Source organism: Dasypus novemcinctus, chromosome 26, assembly GCF_030445035.2.
Source record: "Dasypus novemcinctus isolate mDasNov1 chromosome 26, mDasNov1.1.hap2, whole genome shotgun sequence".
Classification (NCBI taxonomy): domain Eukaryota; kingdom Metazoa; phylum Chordata; class Mammalia; order Cingulata; family Dasypodidae; genus Dasypus; species Dasypus novemcinctus.
This window is the reverse complement of record NC_080698.1, coordinates 21,772,265-21,792,319: the sequence shown is the minus strand read 5'-3', so window position 1 is coordinate 21,792,319 and position 20,055 is coordinate 21,772,265. Positions and strand designations below refer to the sequence as shown.

The 20,055-nt window shown below is 35.2% G+C and overlaps 1 protein-coding gene across 9 annotated transcripts in view; it reads left to right on the top strand.

Annotated features, from left to right (window-relative positions):
• FHIT (fragile histidine triad diadenosine triphosphatase) overlaps positions 1-20,055 on the top strand; it is a 1,565,692-nt gene that overhangs the window by 518,788 nt on the left and 1,026,849 nt on the right. For all 9 annotated transcript variants that reach the window (XM_058288169.2, XM_071212131.1, XM_012521179.3 and 6 more), the window contains one exon: positions 2,227-2,309. In XM_058288169.2, coding sequence (XP_058144152.1) covers positions 2,227-2,309 — 83 coding nt within the window. The remainder of the gene's footprint in view (positions 1-2,226; positions 2,310-20,055) is intronic.

Below are 20,055 nucleotides of genomic sequence, written 5' to 3'. Positions count from 1 at the left end.
CTCCACTTTTAAGTATCTGCCCAAGGGAAATGAAAGCACATGTGTACACAAAAACTTGAACATGAATATATGGTTTTTTTTTTTTTTTTTTTTTTAAGGAGGTACTGGGAATTGAACGGTGAAAGGATACAAAGCAAAATCAGCAAACACAAATGTACATGGTGGGAAGTATGGAGAAAGGTGCAAACTTCTCAGCATCCTCTCCCAGAGTTGTCACACAGGATGCACTTAATTCCTCCATCAGTGAGCTGTGAAGTGTTGTCTACCAGAGACATGATACATTCAGTTCCCAAGATTCCTATGGGGAGCTGGTCATGTTGGCATCATCTGCCTAGTTTGTACCAAAATTCCAGATTCCCAGAAGGAAAGCAGATGTTTAGCATAAACCACATTGTTTGTACAAACACTTTAGGCACAGTGAGCCACTGTTCTCATTTAGAGAAAGTTTTACATGAGTGTAGGGGACTGTTTACAAGCCCAGGTTTTGTGATGTCAGTGAAGGGCCAACCTTGCAAGCAGGTCTTTTTAAGGATAGCAGTCTTGGGTCTACTTTGTTAACACTTTTCTGCACAATGACCAAAAGGGGTTCCAGATTCCAAATTTCTATATTAATTATATCAAGTCCATATGTGCAAAAGGTGTTGGGAAGAGGAATCTGTGTCCTCTGGTAAGAATGCTGCCTTGCACTAAAATGGCACTGAATACATGCTCATCACTAATGAGGAATAAGTTTCTAAATGTTGGTCTATATTCAACTCATTTTTCCTCCTGGCCACCCTGAAACAGGTGAATTAAAGTCTTAAGGCAGTGGTTCTCAACCAGGATGATTTTGCCCCCTATCCCCTCCACTGGATACATTTGGCAATGTCTGAAGACATTTTGTCTCAGTGGGGTGGAGATGCTACTCTAGCATATAGTAGGTAGAGGCCAGGGGTGCTTCTAAACCTCCTACAATGTACAGGACAGCCCTTCACAACAAAGAATTACCTGGCCCAAATGTCAACAGGCAAAGGTTGAGAAGTTCTATCTTGGAGAACAATTACATGTATGACATACCCTAGTAAATCTGTAGGGTAGACTGAGACACATAAAGTAATCAGATAATATTACCCCATCTTTTCATGCCTGCTTCAACACATACTTCCCTCTCCCTTCCTTATTTCTTAGGGTGTATGTCCTGAAAAATTATTAATTCTCCTTCTAGTCTGCTTCTATGAGGGACTAGTAAATGACGCTAAGGACACAGGGGGAAAAGCACCCCTTTTTTGAGTGTAATGACCTTGATTTTAGGGCTTCAGATCTGTTGCCTTAGATGGGTTACTCAGCCAGCTCTGAAGGAATTTGTGAAGATAGAAACATTAGCCTTCATATTTTCATTGTAGAATTGCTAATTGCTGAGAGTTATTCCTGACCACATCATCTAAAACCCTTCCTATTTACTACTGCTGTTTATAGCCTCATTTCCTTCCTTCTCTTTTCATAATATCTTTTGAAGTGGAAGCTAATGTGAATTTTGGTGCTCTCCAACTCCTAACTGGTATGTCTAAAGCCATTGGAGCGAATTAATTTGGACTATTAAGCATGAAGTACATATCACCATGGAGCTTATTCCAGATGTATTATTGTTAGTTGAATTGTTATAGCTAATCATTGATTGTGGTTTTTCTGAGTGCTTGAAATAATAACAATAATAATAATGATGACGATGATGATGATGATAGTGTCTTTTATAGTTCTTTCATTTAAGGATCTTGAAAAGCTTATGTCCCAGAACCACTTCTTATAAAACTGTTGTTGTCTGTGCATTCTCATTTGGCTGAAGTTCAGGGAGGAATATGCCAGTGTATGATTTAAAATGCCAAGAAAAATGTATATTCATGTATCATACTCTGTTTTTTCCTTTAGTTTACCAGCATGGAGAAAGAGGGGTGGGGGGGATTTTGCCCACTAGGTTATTATTTCCAGATAGCAATGCTGTACCCTCTATAACAATACCAAAGCCTTTGTCTTGGCTTCGTACCAGCTCTGACTTGGTAGGTATTAATTTTAAATGGTGCTCATATTGTTAGAGGCCTACATTCTGTTTTGTCTTGTAAACCAAGGCACTTTGGTTCAGTGATTTTTTTAAAAAGGTCTTTATTATGTCCATCACATTTTGAAAAGTTCAAAATGAGTGAGAAATATAGCCTAATATGTCTGTACTTAAACATGTATTTACATTCACAGGTCAGCCATTAGGAAGAAGAGCCTGTTAAATTACAGTTTTGTCTCGATACAACAAATAACTCAAACAGTGAAGAAGACAGAAGGTAAGTTCCCAGCTCACCTGTTTCTTATTGCCTGACTCAATAATCAGAAGGTCTCACCTTTTTTTTTGGAATTGAAATTAATTGCTCTCATAAAGCAATTGCTCCAGTGAAACAATTATGACAGGTTTATAATGAAACCACAATGAGTTTTGTTTCAATCAACACTTAACCTTAAGGACTGGCATCATTTCATGTGCACCTCATCCCAAGAGTAGTTTAGGCAACTTAGATTTCCCCTGAAAGATTTCAGTCTGGCTTATGTGATTATACGTGGAGATTTTACTCCATCTGGCTTCTGTCAAGGGGCCTGGGTGAAAGGAATTGATGGACTTTTGCTACATGGATTCTTATTGTGGTTCTTGTCCATAGAGGAGAAGTGAGGCCATGGACCCATGCCATGAACAATAAGGAATCTTCATGTAATTCAGCATGCTTCAAGAAGTCTGAGAAACCATAGTAAGAAAAAGGTCAAGGCCATGGTTCTCAACTTTGGCTGCACATTGTAATTCCCCGTGGAGCTTTAAAAACTCTGAAATGCCTGGGTCCTACCCCAAGAGATTATGATTTAATTGATCTGGGGCACAGCCTTGCCATTGAGACTTTTTAAAAGTCCCCAATAAGAACAAATGGGGCACTGCTTGGATGGGACTAGTTTTTAGCAGGGATAATATTCAAATATGTAACAACTAGTATGGCATTGAGCTCTTATTCTCTACCAGGCACTGTGCTAAATGCTTTACCAATATCAATCTGTTTGATTGTCACACTAACCATTTGAATGAGCATTCATTGATTCATATATTCATTTATTCATCAAATATGTATGGGGCAGAGATGATGGGCCAGGCTATGAGATAGTTGGTGGTGGTTGGGGGGTCAGAAAGTATTTTTGGGGTTGAAATTTGAGCTGAAATCTAAAGTCTGAGGAGGAGTTAACTAGGCAAAGAGAGGAGGGTGGTCACTACAGACAGGGGTCATAGGCTTTGCAAATGTACTGTATTGGGAAAGAGATTGGCTAGTTCAAGAAACTGAAAGAAAACCAGTGCTTCTGGAGGAGAGGACGCTGGGGTAGCATAATGCAAGATAAGCCATAGAAGTAGTCTGGGCCACACATGGCAGAAGTTATTGATATGACATATGCTTTTGGTCTTTATTTTGAGACCAAATGGAAGCTCTGATCACATTTACATTTCCTAAAAATCTCTCTGGTTATGGTAGGAAGAGTAGGTAAGAGGGAAGCAAGAATGGATGTATCATTATAAGTTTGGTGGCCATTGTTAAAGATCTGGAGAGAAAAGAGAATAGCTTGGATGGAGGTGGTGAAAGGAGAGAGAGGTAGGTATACTTGAGTGATATTAGATGGTGAAATCTTTAGGACTTGAAGAAGGATTCAAAGGAGCAGGAGAGGGAAAGGACTGCCATCTCCGGTTTACTATTTACTATTATTATCCCCAATTTTCAGATGAGCTAATGAAAATTAAAGTAGTGCTTCTTAAACTTTAATGCAGTAGGGATCACCTGAGGATCTTGTTAAAATGCAAATTTGATGCAGTAGGTGTACAATTCTGCATTTCTAATAAGCTCCAAAAGATGCAGATAATACCATCCTTTGACCACACTTTGATGATCAAGGGCTTAGAGTAACCTACTCAAGAGGTGGAGGAGTGGAGTCTGTACTTGAACCACATCTGTCTTCCTCCAAACTCCATGATCATGATATTCACCATAAACTCTACAGCCCTGGAAATATGGGGCTAGTGGTAAAACAGGTCATTTGGTGACAACCTGAGAAGGTTGTATACCAAGCTAAAAAAAATTTAATTTTGTTTGTAGGCAATTGGCAGCCAATGCAGATATGTAATTTGAGAGATCCAATCAGAAAGCCTGTATCCTGGTTTCTGGATGTTTTTCCTATGAGTGTTTATTTGTTCTTCTTAGTATATATCTCTCAGGTCAAACTGGAGCCATTTTATATGGTAATAAAGATGTAGGACTCCACACTTTTTAAGTAATAGGGATGGTTTAGTAGATCATCTACCCTGTAATGAACACAATAATTGGATCTTATTTAGTGTTTCCTGATCAACCATCCCAAGACACTTTGCTAATAAGCATCATCTTTCTTTCAGAGCTGAGGAAGCCGATAGAGAGAGGCTAAGGGATTTGATATAGTGGGACTGTCAGGCATGCCTTCACAATTTCTGTGGCATCAAGATTGGTTATACAAATGAAAATTTGCCTTAACTACCTGAACTATCTGTAACCCAGGGAGTACTAGTGCAATTTAATGCTAAATGAAAAAAAACGGTCAAAAGTTTGGAAAATGGCATGTGCTTTCTCTCTTTCTTGGAGAGGTATAAAGCACATCAGCAAAGAACGGCCCTGAGAAGCCCCACGTAAAAGAACTCATTTAATTCTATATAACCTAATAGTTTTTCGGAGTTATTTGACCTTAGAATACCGACCAATTTACCTACCCTGCCAACTCTTGACATTCCATAAAACAGTTGTTCTGTTTCATGGACTTTATGAAATCCTGGCTGTACTCACAGACAAGTAGAGTCTCTGGATGCATGGTATCAGTTGCCTGGGGCTATGTGCTTTTCATGAGTGACTGGCAGATTTGGCATTTTGTCATCTCAAGAAAAGAGTACAGCCTAGTTTTTGCTCTGCCTTTGCTTAAGCTGATGCCCCTATAATTGTTGCTATTACATATCTCTACTGCAGTAGTTAGTTGGAAGGAAAGTCACTGATAAAACTGCCTACTTCTCTGTTGCCTAGAAGGGGTAAATTGTGCTTTTTTCCCCCTTTGTTTCCATGTGTTTAATTTTATTTTAGCAGTTCTAGAATCTCCCTTCCCACTTTTTTTCATGAAATCATTCAATAGGACTCGGAAATAGGATCATTACCAGACATGACATTTACATCAAGTCATTTTCTTTATAAGTGCCTTAGGCAAATCTTTGGTTTTTAAAAATCTAAGTCAATTTGATAGTTTGAAAGTAAACTAAATTTGTCTTTTAGATTGAAAAATCTTACATAAAATGAAGAAAAACTTTTTAAAACCAGATTATGTATAAATCAGATAGGATATATATATATATTTTTTATATATTTAAAATCAGATAGTCTATCTATAGTTAGAATTCCTGTGAAATCAGAAAATTCTGGCTAAACAAGTTTCAGGATGTTGGTGGAATAACATGCAAGGTTGACATCCCATATAATATTGACAGAATGCCAGCAAGTGTAACAATAGAGTATAGAAATTTGGGATTTTAAAAGTTATTGTTTATTTTAAAAGACAAATTTATAGCTAGGGATTAGGCTATGAATAAATGATATGAGAGTTTCATAAACAATGTGTCTCTCATCTTTAGCTTTTGTAGAGTTGTTTTTTTTGCAGGAAACTATAGCATCCTTAGTATAGAAACATGGCTCTCACATTTCAGTATGCAGCAGAATCATCTTTATCACTCCTGGAAAATAGAGATACTCAGATCTGAGAGATTCTGATTATGTAGCTCTAGCATGGTACTTGGATATCTGTATTTTCAGTCCCAAGCACAAATACAGTAAAATTTGAGGACAACTTCTTTAGAACAGTCTCCAAAGTTCTGGTATACTCAACATTCACTTAGATAATCTGTTAAAAATGCACATTCAAAGCCACATTCCTGGGCCACCGTATACCTTTGTTCAATGTGTACAGTGTACAAACTGCACTGGTGTTCAGGTGGTCCTACCAGATATTTTACTTTAGTAAGTCCAGGGTGGGTTTCAGGAATGTGCTTTTTTAATAATCACTCCACATAATTCTGATGCAAGCGATGCAAGAATCATATTTTGTAAATCACTGTGCTAGAAAAATGATTCAAAATAGATAGGTACTATGATATTCTATTAAATGGGACTTTTGGCCACCCACTCAGATAAAGTCCCAGGCAGACTGTTTTGGGTTAGCCATGCCTCCTCGCCAAAGGGTTCCTGTGCGGTAAATGTGGACCCAAGTGCTCTTTTCTATTGCAGCTGAAGAGAATCCTGAGCTAAGGCAGATCACAGTTTCAAAATATCTTGTTGCACTTCTTGCTGTAGATAAGTCACAGCACTTCTCCTGTGGCCGTTAGGTCTGGAGCCAATAGAAAAACACAGGGTTTTCGTCAGTGAGCAGGTTGAACAGGTTCTTGTTGGCTATGACTCCACGGAAGACACTTTGCTGCTGCACACAGGAGTGTGATCCTGAGAGGGGTCTGAGTGGCTTTCAATTCTAAGGACAGCATAGTGAGCATTGCAGGAAAATTGGGACCTGCCGCCTGATGCTTATGAATTAATATGCCTGGGGGGATGGGCTATGGTGTGGTGAGGAGAACTTTCCTCTCAGTTCCCAAATAACTAGTTTCTTCAGGCTTAGATTTTGAGTTTAGAACAGCAGTTCTCAAAGTGTGGTTCTTAGATCCCTGGGTGTCCCTGAGAATCTTTTAACGGGTCTGGGATGTCAAGACTATATTATATAATACTGAGATTTTATTTGTCTTTATCACTGTGCTGACATTTGCAGGATGGCATAAAGCAATGGTAGATAAAACTGCCAGCTGCAGCTAGCATGTAGTCGTTTATTCTTTATCATCAGCAGTTATGATAAACAAACAAACAAAAGCCAATTTCATTTGAGGATATCCTTGATGAAGCCATAAAAAATATTAATCTAATTAAATTTTGACTCTTGAGTACACATCATTTCTTTAACATTCTGTGTGCTGAAATGGGATGTGTGCATGAAAGAACTGCTGCTGCACACCCAGAAGAGATGATCTTCTTGAAGAAAATGTACTTTTGTGACAGTTTGAGTTGTGAGCCGAACTAACCATTTTTTATATTTTTACTTAAAGTACTGATGGATAGATAAACTATGGTTATTCAGACTTAGATATTTGAAAGACATTTTCTTTAAAAATGCACAAAGTGAACCTGTCACTTCAAGTAAACCACTGGACAGTACAGTATTTGTTGCCAATGATAAAATTCAGGATTTCAAGCAGAAATTTGAATTTTGAAAAACTTGTATCTGCCACCATGTACTTAACAACTTTCCAATACTTAAAAACTGTTCTGATTAGATTGATGGTGATATGAACGAATGTGGGTCTTTTGTTATATTATATCATGAAATGTGTCAACATTTGGAAGAGCTACATAATTCAGTGAGCCAATATTTTCCACAGGAGCAATGTAAGTTATTTCAAAATTTTGCACGAGGAAGGAAAGTGCAAGATAGTTCATGGATTTTCATGTAACAGAGTGATAAAATCCTACTTATATGGTTTCAGATTGCACACTGCATCTGACTTTTAAGAAATTAACATTTGTCAAGTTTTTATGTAGTATCAAAGAAAAATAGCCACACTTATTTTAAAAGGTTATCAAAGTACTTCTCCTGTATTTTCTTGATACATTTCAATGAAAGCAATCTATCACAAGAGAATGCAGAAGAAATGAGAATCTACTTGTCTTTTCTTAAACCAGACATTAAAGAGATTTTCAGAAATATTTTTTAAAATACTACTCATCACTAATCCTTTTTTATTATGTTATATTATATAAGCGAACATTTAATGAGTTTTTTTGATTATTTTAAAATTATAGTGTTTCTAATGTTTTCAGTTTTAATTTCTGATATGGTAAATACTATAGATATAGTCCATATAGGCAAAAGTTCTTTGGGGCCTTTGACAATTTTTAAGTGTGTAAATGTGTCCTGAGACCAAATATTTGAGAACCACTGTTTCAAAGCATGTTCCACAGAGTGTTTCGCTCCAGAGGTTCAACAGAAACCCAGGAACCAAAAACAAAAGGCAACATAAATCAAGAAGAATGTGGTGGTAAAGTACATTTATAAATGTCATTAGCTGCAGCCTCCTGATGAAGCATTCAGGGTTTGCGTTAATATATTAAAGGTTCAGCTTGAACTTTGTTCAGCTTCCCTTCTTTCCTAAACTCATTTGACCACAGAAATATTTTTCCATGGAATAGGTTCTGGGTACTCTTCCTTTGCCATCAGTGAGTCTTATCATTTTAAACATTTTCCAATATGATAGGTTAAGAAATAGTATGTCATTATTCATTGTCTCTTAAAATCTGGAGTTGTCATTTAAATTTGCTTTTAGAACAACCTCGAGATAGCAACTTCCCCTGCTCAAGCCACCAGGGAGGTTAAAGTTTTGGCAACTGCAAAACATGATTTCACTGCATTCTGGATTTTCCGTTTTATAAGCTTGGATTGTCAGGTCACTCACCATTTTTCATGTTTCAAAAGATGGACCAATCCACACAAGCTAATGCTGGTAAACACGTGTCTGTAGGTCTTGCACACCAATGAACTGGGGACTCTGCTCTAGGGCAGAAGCCTATGAGCTCAGCTGTTGCCCTAGCTTGCTGTGATGTCCTTTTGGTAGGACCTGATTTCTTCTTTCTGAGTCAGTGGTCCCTCAAGCATCTCTGCTGTATGATTTGTTTTCCTCAGAGAATTACTCACTAATAAGGTATAAATACACAGGATTGGTTTCATTACCACATGTATTTCTTCTAGTAAATGATTCACTGGAATTCTAGTTTGAGAATTGGTTTGCTGATAGCAATCCTTTAGTTACTAGGGTAAAAATATACTTGAAGGTAAGCCTACTAACAGTGCTATTTCTACTTCTAGGAATCTAAGGGATAATCAGAATGTGATAAAAAGAAAATGTATTTATAAAGATGTTCTTTGTAGCATTATTTATAATAGCCACAATTGAAAACAACTAAAATTTTAACAAATGTGGAAACAATGAAAAACTATAGTATATTCATATATCAAAATACTCTACAGACATTAAAATGTCAGTTTTTTTTGCAGTCTACTTAGATTTATGATAATGTCCCTAATATAATATAATCTAAGTGAAAGTAGTATACAAACTTGATAAATTGTCAGATTTTTCCCCAGAAATGTAGTACCAATTTACTTTTCTACCAACATCTTGGGAATGCTCCTTTCCAAGAAATGTTTCCAACTCTGTGGGTTATTTTAAATAATATTTCCCAATATGATTGTATAAAAATGGCATGTCATTCTTATATTAAGGAGACATTCAACAGGGAAGACGGAGAACAGCAATTGGCTCTTCCAGAGCTCTCCCAGGTTCTTCCAGAGGCTTGACTGTAATTGCTAACTTAGAGGCACAACTTTTGACTTTTGGCTGCACTGACTTACTACAGATAGGTTAACTCTGATTACTGACACCTGACATCTCCTGGGGTCTGAGAGAAAGTTCTAGAGCCCAGAGAGGTGATTTGAATATAGAAATAAAAAATAACCCAGAAAAATCCATTCTACTCAGATTTCGTAATTTATCATTTGCCTTTGTATAGATTAAATAAATACTATGTTGAGGTTATCTCCATTCATGTGTAACTCCCATCTAAACATTTAAGAGACTGACATAGAGGGAATATATGCCTCTCAGTACCTTGTGTGTCAGAGGTTTTGCCATTGTAAAGTTATAGCAGATCATAGAATTATTTGTCAAGTGATTAAAATTGCCATCACGGTTTCCGTATTTTAATCCTTTACTTAGAGTATGTATGCAAAAGCTAAGCAGGATGGCTGCAGGCTTTTTGGAGCCGCTGAAGGGATTTGCTGCTCGTCTCCATTCCCTGCCACTCACCACAGATGTGCCAGTCATGCCTTCAGAAATCTTTTGTCAGAGTCACAGTGCAACTGGATAGAATATTGAGGGAAATGTCAAAAATGTAGCCATGTGAAAAGAATCAGAAGACTGTGTTGTTATTCAAAGAGTTTGCTTCCGGCTTGGGCTCCTGTCTGCATTGAGCAGGCTGGATGTCTAATTTCAGCAGTGCAATTAATTCTTGGACATGATGAGAAAAGATGTAACTGCCACAATTGTATAAATTTGAATGTTGCTTCACTAATTCATGTACTTATTTTCCTTGCAATTCCATCTGAAAGCATCTTTTGAGGGCTTTTTTGTTGTTATTTTTTTTATCTTTTGAATGATGAAAATGGACAAAAACAGAATTCAGCAAAATGTAAATGAATCAGAGCAAATCGGATGCAAGAATGTATTGTGCAGATCCAGAAGGGAAATGAGAGATATTTGTTCTTTCTTTCTGAGGAGACTCATAAACTTTCCATGATGTGCCAGACATTGTCTTACATTCTCTCTTCATAAACATTAAAAGGTGACAAAGTGTAGTTTTAAAATGTCGAGGTTGTTATTGTGCATGCTGACAATAAATTAACTGTTCATTCTAACACAGAGGTTTGTCTTCTAACCCTGATGTGATCTTTCAACACTGCTATGAATTTCTTCTTTTTCAAAAATATGATTCCACTTTTAATGTTATTTTTGTACCTTTCTATAGTTCAGTCTCTTATTAGAATTGTAATGATATTCCAGTTGCAGATTTAAAAGAATATTCCGGACTGAGTCATGGGAAATGGCTATTGTCTGTTGAATAAAAGATATTAGAATAATGGCCTGTGCACTGTTGAGACATATTTTTTAGAATGCTGTAACAAAAAATACATAGTTTCAACACATTCTCATTTATAGGAAAGATTATTTTTAACCCTCATTGTATGATAGAGAGGTCACAATATTAAGATAATCAACTAAAGCATGCTAGTGGGGTGGGGGTGGCAGGAGTGAGGGATAGACTGAGGGTAGATGGGTAGGAAATCCAAGTAGCTTCTTAATTAAGCTATAGAATGTTTCGGCTCCTTTCAGTAATTATAAAGTGAATTTTAAGTTTTTTGTGTGGAAATACCATTTACAATGATATGTCATGTTCTTCAAAGGCATAAACATAATTACTGGAACATATGAATTTCACAACTGTTCCTCCCATAGAGGTCTGATAATGGCATACAACTACTGTAGCCAAGCAGTCTTCAGAAATCACCTTGAATTTCAAACTCTAATTCAATAGAATTGCTTTTAAAAAGTAAAATAAACCAGATTCATGTCCTTTATTCCTATTGCCTTTCTCTCCTCTGTTTTATTTTTGTGGATCTTTCTTGAACTCTGGTGGTGACCTGTCTTCACATTAGCCTTGTCTGCTTGGCTATGAAACACAGTGAAGTTGTCCATCTCCCTTTGGTCTCTATTTTCCTATCTGTAAAAAAAGATTATTGATATTCTTTAATGTCACTTTCCCACTGGAGTTCTATGTATGTCTCCTTCATTTTTATCCTGCATACATTATAGATTTACTATAAGGATAAAATAAGAAAATTGTCATAAATGTAGTTTGAAAATTGTAATGTAGTATATAGAAATATAAAGTGTGGTTGTTGCTATGTTGTATCATTCTCCATGGTTGCTCTTATGCCTACAAAAAGATTAAATTTTCCTAGGTTCTTAGTATCTTAAACTCTTCTTTTTTTAATTCTATAGTGGACTTGTATAATATGTGCTAAAAGAAACACTCATGACTTGGTTCTTTCTTAAGCTAGGAATGGTTTAGCTCTTGGACAGACTGGTTGCCACCCTAAGTTTGCTACCTAAATAGTTTACTTTTAGGCATTTCATGAGGCCAAAGGTAAGGCTGATAACAGATTGGCGAGAAAACATTTCCAGTCTTTCCCATAACCAACAGTTGATAGGTTTTTGAGGACATTGTTTTTAAGAAGGAACCGTAATGATTCATCAGTGGACTGACTGGTCAAAAGTACAACCCGTGACTGAATCAAACCACTCTGATCATCCTTTGATTTGTTTTTAAAATCCAAATAGAATAATGTTGAAGAAATTAAGATTCAAAAGCTAACTGCAAAAAAAGTTTCATTTTTAAAAGTTTCATTTTAAAGTTGTTTTTATGTCTCTTTTTGCCTAGAGCAAACTCTTGATCCATGTAACAATAACCCCTTGAAATGCCATTTAGATTGGAAGTGCTGAGGCAACACTAATGGTTTCAGAGCAAATATGTTACTCTAATTTCCTCCATCTGCTATGAATAAACAACTGGGAGAGTTGTAGAGAAAATTGTTTCTTGGAAAAGTTGGAGATATTTTTAAATGTGTGCAGGTGTGAGAGATTTGAATTATTTTATTTTATTTTGTCAAGCATCTCAAAAAACGAGAGCTTCATTGTAGCTCAGTAATAATGTCAAGAATTCTGTTTAGTTTTACTAAGATGCCGGGAGAATACCAAATGACTTAAGGACCAACCATCTAGGTTTTATTGTAACAAAGTTCTGATAATACGGATGTATACACATTCTCTGTGGGTTTATTTCACGTCCTAACCAGGCATAAGAGCTACTCCTTTAGCCTTGACTGAAGAAATTGTCCTCTTCTTTCCTTGATAATTGTCCTCTTTTTACTCAATCACCATGTTGTAGATAGAAGAAAGGGGTTATTTTACCCATCTAGCTTCCTGGCCAACCCCACCGATCAACAGTGATGCAACTAGATTGTTTTGTTTGTTTGTTTGTTTTTATTTCTATAGCAATTCATTTGAAAATTTAGAAGGAATGCTGGTTGTTTAGGAATAAATATTTACTTGTCAACATTCACATACATAGAGTCTAAAAAAGTTTAATATCAAAACCATAGAAGAAAGTAGAAGAGTGTTAAAGATGTACCACTAAAATAGGCACCAGGCCCAGATGGTTTTACAGCTAAATTAAAGTATTAAAAACAGATACTCCCTATGTTTATCAAACAATTCAAGGCTTTGGAGAAAGAGGGAAGGACCTCAATTTATTGTACAAATTAGCATAATCTTATGCCGAAACCTGACTAAAATAGTTCCAAAAAAGCATGTTTTATACCAATATTTTTATGTAGAAGTATATAATTTAAAATTAGTGATTTTAAGCCCATATGTGCTCAAACTATAACAGACTATTTGAAATAGGGCTTTTTTCAGAAATTACAGATTTTTTCACAATTGGAAATTTAGCCATATCATTAATCACATCAACAAGTTAAGGCACAAAAATGATAGAGTTATATAATTCATGCCGATAGAGAATTTGATAAAATTCATTAGATAATTTTAACACTCTAAGTAAAATGTGCATGGAAGGAAGTTATTTAAACATTGTAATGAATATTAGAAAGCCCATCCTTAAACTTTGCATTAAATAGTGAAATATAAAAGCTATTCCACTTAAGACCAGGAAAAATACAGAGGGCTATTTGTTATCACCCTTATTATTTAGGACTGTGTTGTGGGTTCTGACTTAATTAAACTATAAAATTAAGCAGCATAAATATTGGGAAAAAAGAAACAAAGTTATCATTGTCAAAAGATGTGGTCATATTACTAGAAAACCAGAGATTTTATGACATTATTAAGAATACATGTAGGATGGACAACCCAAGTAAATACATAAAAATCAAAGCTTTTCTTTTTACTTGCAATAAACAGTTAGGTATAGAAATAGAAAAAAAAAATTCATATAAACAAAAATATAAAATTCTTTAGTAATGAGTTTAGCATGAGGGGAAAGTCTTTTATGGAAATATAGAAAAAATAATTATCAAGAAATCTTTGTTTTTTACCACACACACAAAAAATCAGATGAGTTACAGATATAAATATACAATAGTGAACAATACGAATATTAGAAAACGAGGAACTTCTACACATTGATGAGATGAAATTATGTAATGCATTTAAAAAAATGGCTAAAACTTAAACCTTAGCTTTCTCTGTGTGATAAAAATATATAATCTTCTATTTTTTCTGTATTAAAAATTTTTTTTTGAAATATGCTTGCTATACTTCCATCAAAAAAAATTTACGGAATTTTTTCTTTAAAAATCTTGATTTTTAAAAAAACACACACACAAAAAAAGCAATTTGGAAATGTTTTAAAAATTAAGAGAGGCTGGGGGAAATGGTAAAACAATGTAAAAAAATATACGAAGTCAATGCAGAAAGCACTACTTATTACTGTTAATAATCCAGCACAATCTGTAAATTAATTATAACTACAAGACCTATTGAGAGGCCTGTTAGAAATTGTGTTTCTAATCTATTATTGCTTAAATATCTAACATTTTTGAATTAGCTCTTCTACCATAAGCATCTGAACAAGGGATTCTTCACTAACATGTTTACTGCATTCCATTTGTTTAGGGATGGGAGTTGCAATTTTTCTCCAGAGAGCAAATTACTTTGTGTAGCTTGTTTCAAAACACTTATCTCAGAAACAGCACACCTTTCTGATAGAAGGCAAATGTCATGTCTGAAGGCATGGGACAGAAGCCTGATTGATATTCCTAAAATGCCTCTTTTATTTTCTAGAAGCAAATCTGCATTCTTTTGAGTGGTGTAGAATGTCAGAACAAATGCTCTATCTATGCTGAACCTGGTGGGGAGGGGGGAAGCTATACTTCACTTCTTTATTTAGAGTTTGCATTGAGAGCGGCAAGCACTGTTTGAAAGGTCATCCCATTTCAAGTAGCAGATGGATAAGAAAAAAAGACTCTGGCTTTGCAAATAATTTAATTGAATTCTCCTTGCCATTTCTGCAGGCAATTCAGGATATTTGTTAAAGCATTGATCCATAATTATGTTTCAGAGTGGTTAGTATTGTTAGACAGATGTGTAATTCTTCCTGTAGAAAGGAGCAATACAGCATCCGTTTTACCTATTTGATTCTTTTCTTTTCCTGTGCAAACAAATGCATGTAATTAAAGACAATTCCTTGCTTAAAAAAAAAGAAGCAATTAAAATTTTTCTCAGATTTGTTTTTGATTTGAAGCTCTCCTCTCTTAGACCTGGCTGTGTTTATAAAGGTGAGCTTTTTTTTGCCTTCCTATAAATGAGCAAATTACAATTTGCATCTATGTATCCTGCTTATGTTTTTAATCACTGGGCCCAAGAACCCCGGTGGGTCACAAACCATGAAACACAAACTTATCTTATTAATAGTATATAAAATAAGAATGGCTAAGACTTCCAAGAATGCATGCATCTGGAGTTTATTTTGTCTGTTCTTTTTTTTTTCTTTCTTTAATTTTAACTAACTGCTATTAGTTAAAACATAACTAATCTAACTGCTATTCTAGATGGGAGTAGGGTTGCCAGGTAAAATACAGAATACCTACTTAATTTCAATTTTGGATAAACAATGAATGATTTTTTTAGTATAAGTCCACCCCATGTAATAGATTTTAGAGTTGCCTTAGAATAGAATATCCTATTTAAATAAAATTGTGAAATATAATTTATGTTGGAAAAGGTACATACAACATGGATGTACAGTTTAGTAAATAATTATGAAGTTATCACCTCTGTCACGATTTACCCAAGTCAAGACAGAGTACTTCCAGAGCCATAGTCTCTGAAATTCTCCCTTATTTTAACCTTCTCTCTGACCACATTCAAGGTAGTCACTATTCTGTCTTTTGAAATAATCATTTCCTTGCATTTCTTCATAATTTTATCATCAATGTATTTAATTCTAATCACTATAAGTTTTGTATATTGTGCATTTCATATAAATGGAATCATCCTGCATACATCTTTGAAGGTGAAAAATTAATAATCCATTCCTCTATGTGGGCAAATATTAGTGATATCCCTCCATCACATTATGAAATAGTCTGCTTAAGCTTGAATGTAATTGGGTTTCCTATGTAGCAAAGACTGAAGGGTAATCATTTAAAGATATCTCTTTAATGAATTCACTGATGGTATCAGTGCTAAAATATTTGCATTTTTATATACTCTTCCTTCATAATGTTTGTTTTCCTAAGCCTCACTGATTTCCCAGAAGTTGGGACTATTCCAGTGATATTTTCACTGGATTCCTTTTGTGGAGTATATTGTATCTCCAACCTGACTATGTTCATAACATTCAGCATTAAATGGATAAAGAGCTTTTGGATTTATTATTCATGTAGATAACAATACTTGGGACAACTAAGGACCATTCCTTTTTATAACATAAATTTTATCTGGTGACATTTAAAAATGTCTTGCAGCGCATAGTCCCCTGATCCATTGACTCCCTCTTTCCTTTTGTTAAACATACCTTATTTTGCTTTCTTCATTTCTTCCAATGAAAGGCATGTTCTTATTCTTAATCCGCATTCCTATGGATGTGAATGCAAGTGTAAATAAGGCATTTTGAAGATGTAACAATTAGATAATCTGTGGCAACTAAATCAGGATGGGTCTTAATCTATTTCACTGGAGCCCTTTCAAAGAGAAAAAAAGTGTAAGTCAGAAGTTAGAAGAAGTCACAGGAAAGAGCCAGAAGTTAAAAGTCCAGGGATACGTAGAGAGCAGATAGAAGGAGAGAGAGATTGCCATGGGACTGGAGGGACAGATGCAAGCCAAGGAAACCCAAGGATTGCAGTATGCTAGCACCAGAATGCTAGACTTTGGGGAGAAGGAATGGCCTTATTGATACCTTGATTTTGGACTTCTAGCCTTCAAAACTGTGAGTCAATAATTGCTTATTGTTTAAGCCAACTCATTGTGTAGTATTTGTCATAGAAGCCTGGGCAAACTTTGTTCTCAAGTTTCCCTTCTGGTCCTTCCCAAATGAACTTGCTTAATTCCTTCAATATTCTTTGCAGCTCTACTAACCAATGTTATGATGTAATCTTACTTATTTAACAAGGGGCTAATGGTTCTCCTATGTCAATCTACATTTTGGCTTAATCCTTCTGGAGAGACAAAGTTTTTACCCAGGTTGATGTTTGTAATGATAGGAATGTTTTACCTTATTGTAGGCTAATAATAGATGAGCCTTTTCCCCATTCAGTGCTGGTCCAGCTAAAGAACTATGCATCAAAAACATTTGTGTCCAGCATGCAAGTATTAGATTTAATAAGCCTTTTTCAATTTGCTCTTAATATTTACCAATGAATTTAGCCTCTTGAGTTAAATCTTGGGTAAACACAGTGATTTCAGAGACCAGTCAATAAAGAAATACCTACTTGGGCAAATCAGAACACATGGAAATCCTTTTCTGAGAAGCCTCCTATCCAGATAGAGAAAAACATTTAAAAATGTGGCCTTCTATTCTCCCTGAGAAGAAATTAGAGCTACACAGAATTAAAATAAATAGGCCATGGCTCTATCTATTTAAAGCAGGAAAATATGACAGAAAAATATGCCTACTTTAGAAAGTATAATGTCTTGAGTTGGCATTCTTTCATAAGGGAGTAGAGAAAATCAGGACCTTATCCAGAAAAGGACTGAAGAATGCATCAATTATATTTATGTCTGGATAGTAACCTCTGATATAATTGCTCCCAACTTCCTATAAAAATACTCAAGAAGATACATATATCTAAAAAGTCAGTACCACCAAAAATTAGTTCTCCTAATCAACCTATTCTAGATTCTTGTACAGAATTCTCCAACTAGACGTCTGGTGGAACTAAAATGAACAATTTCAACTGATGGTTCCTTTGTATTATGGCTGAAAGAAGGGAAGACCTTCAATCCTTTGGCTGCTATCTTTCCTCTGGTTCAGAAATATGGCAAGAAAAATTAGAAAGGAGGCAAGAATTCTTATACATTGTACGTACTGTTTTTTAAAGCACTGGAATATTATACACCACTATTAATGAAGACTTTCTTTTTTATATCCACGTAGAGAATGCAAATTGAAAACAAATAAGTAGAGAATGGTGAGAGCAATGGTCATGTATTAGTCTTATATGACTACTGTAATAAATTACCAAAAATTTAGTAGTTTAACATAACACAAACTTACTAGCATCCAGTTCTGGAGGTGAGAAGTCTGAAATAAATCTTGCTGCAATAAAATTAAGATGTCATCTGGACTGTGCTCCTTTTTTGAGGCTCCAGGGAATAATCTGTTTCTGTGCATTCCAGCTTCTAGAGGCTTCCTTGACTCATGTCCATACCCATCTTCCAATGGCAGGTCAAGTCCTTCTCAAAGCTCATCATTCTGAGAATGATTCTTCTGCCTTCCTATTCCATATTTAACGACTCTTGTGATTATGTTGGATCCACCCAGGTAATCCTGGATAATCTCCCTATTTTAAGTACAGCTGATTAGCAACCTTAATTCCATTTCCTGTCTTAATTTTCCTTTGCCATGTAAACCAGAATATTCTCAGGTTCCAGGAATTAGGATGCCGGCATCATAGGGGGATCATTATTCTGGAGCACTTATATCTCTGGAAGGAAATCTGTTAATTCTAGCATAATTAAAGCACTTCAGCAAGGGAGCCCTGGAGATTGTTATTTTTCATATTCAGATTGGACATATCTAAGCAGTGGCTCTTTGAGAAGATTCCAAGGCAATCCAAGGAGCTCCACTAGATGGATACCTGAGAGAGGCTGGGAATTGGGCTGTGTGTTTTTCAAACTCAGTTATCCAGCTGTAGGGATTCACTTGACATGCAAAATATACCATAATCTTTATTTCTTGGCAAACACTGGCTCTTTAATGATTAACTGAAAAAAATAAATCATGATAAACAAGGGAAAAGGATTAGTATCTCAGAGATGCAGGGTAAATTAAAAGCTGACCTCTAAAAATGATTTGCCACAAGAATTGTCAACCTGAATAGCCTCAGAAAATAGAAAGAGAAATGAGAGATTAAGCTTAGATTAAACAAAAGTAGGATGATTTGGTAAAGGAGATGGGTTAGCCAAGAAAACATTGTAAAGAAACCAGAAGGCCATAATGTAATGAAAGTGCACATTAAAAGTTGAAAATAAAGTAACATTAAACAAATCACTAGGTGGAAGGGAAAAATTAAGTTCTTTCAAAATGAAGGAAAGGACAGACAATTTAAATAATGAAATAGAGAAGATTAAAGACAGAAAAGACAGAGATCATAGACTTAAAATCCTAGAACCAATCTAAGAATTATAGATGTTTTAGAAGCAGAAACAAGAATAGTTAGAACACAAATGGTAATCAAATATTAATTAAGAAAAGCTCTTCTTAGCTCATTAAAAAATATAAAAAATCTCAGTATGCAAATTGAAGACTTTCCATTCTTCAGACAATATTAATGAAAAGGGTTCCATACCATTACAACTTGGCAATTAAAAAAATACAAATATTTAATTTAAAAAATCCTTCAAGCATCTAGGCAAAGAAAACAATTTATCTACAAAGGAGCAAAAATCAGGTTGGTCTTCATTTTTATTTCTTTGCTCTTATATAATATAAGATGTTGCTATAAAATATATCAAATTGAATTGGAAAAATTTGAAAATGTGTCCAAGAAATTTAAATAAAGTCAAGTTGTCTTTCACTTGTGAGGGTAACAGAAAGAGATTCTCAAATATGCAAGAGAAAATAAAAGAAAACACCTCTTCACTAAGGAAAATGGCCTGAGGGTGTAGTGTAGGTCATTGCTATTCCAGGTGAGGTTCAGGGTCTAGCCACCTCAGCATGATTTGCCAGCTTGTTAGACATATAGATTTTCAGGTCCACTCCAGAACTACTGAATTTAAATATGCGTGGATGGACTACAGGAATCTGTGTGTTAAGCTCTCTAGGAGATTCATTTAGGAAACCCTGATCCAGACAACAGAAATCAAAGTTAAGAATTCAGTAATATGGAAGTAAGTGGTACTAAAGGACTGAAAATTGATAATGAAACCAATTAAATAAAAAAGTGAGATTTAAACTATTTTAACTGTATTTATAACACTGAATGAGACTGTAAAACTGTACTTTTGAAAGAGAAAATGTGCACTACAACATGATGCTTTAATAAGTTTAA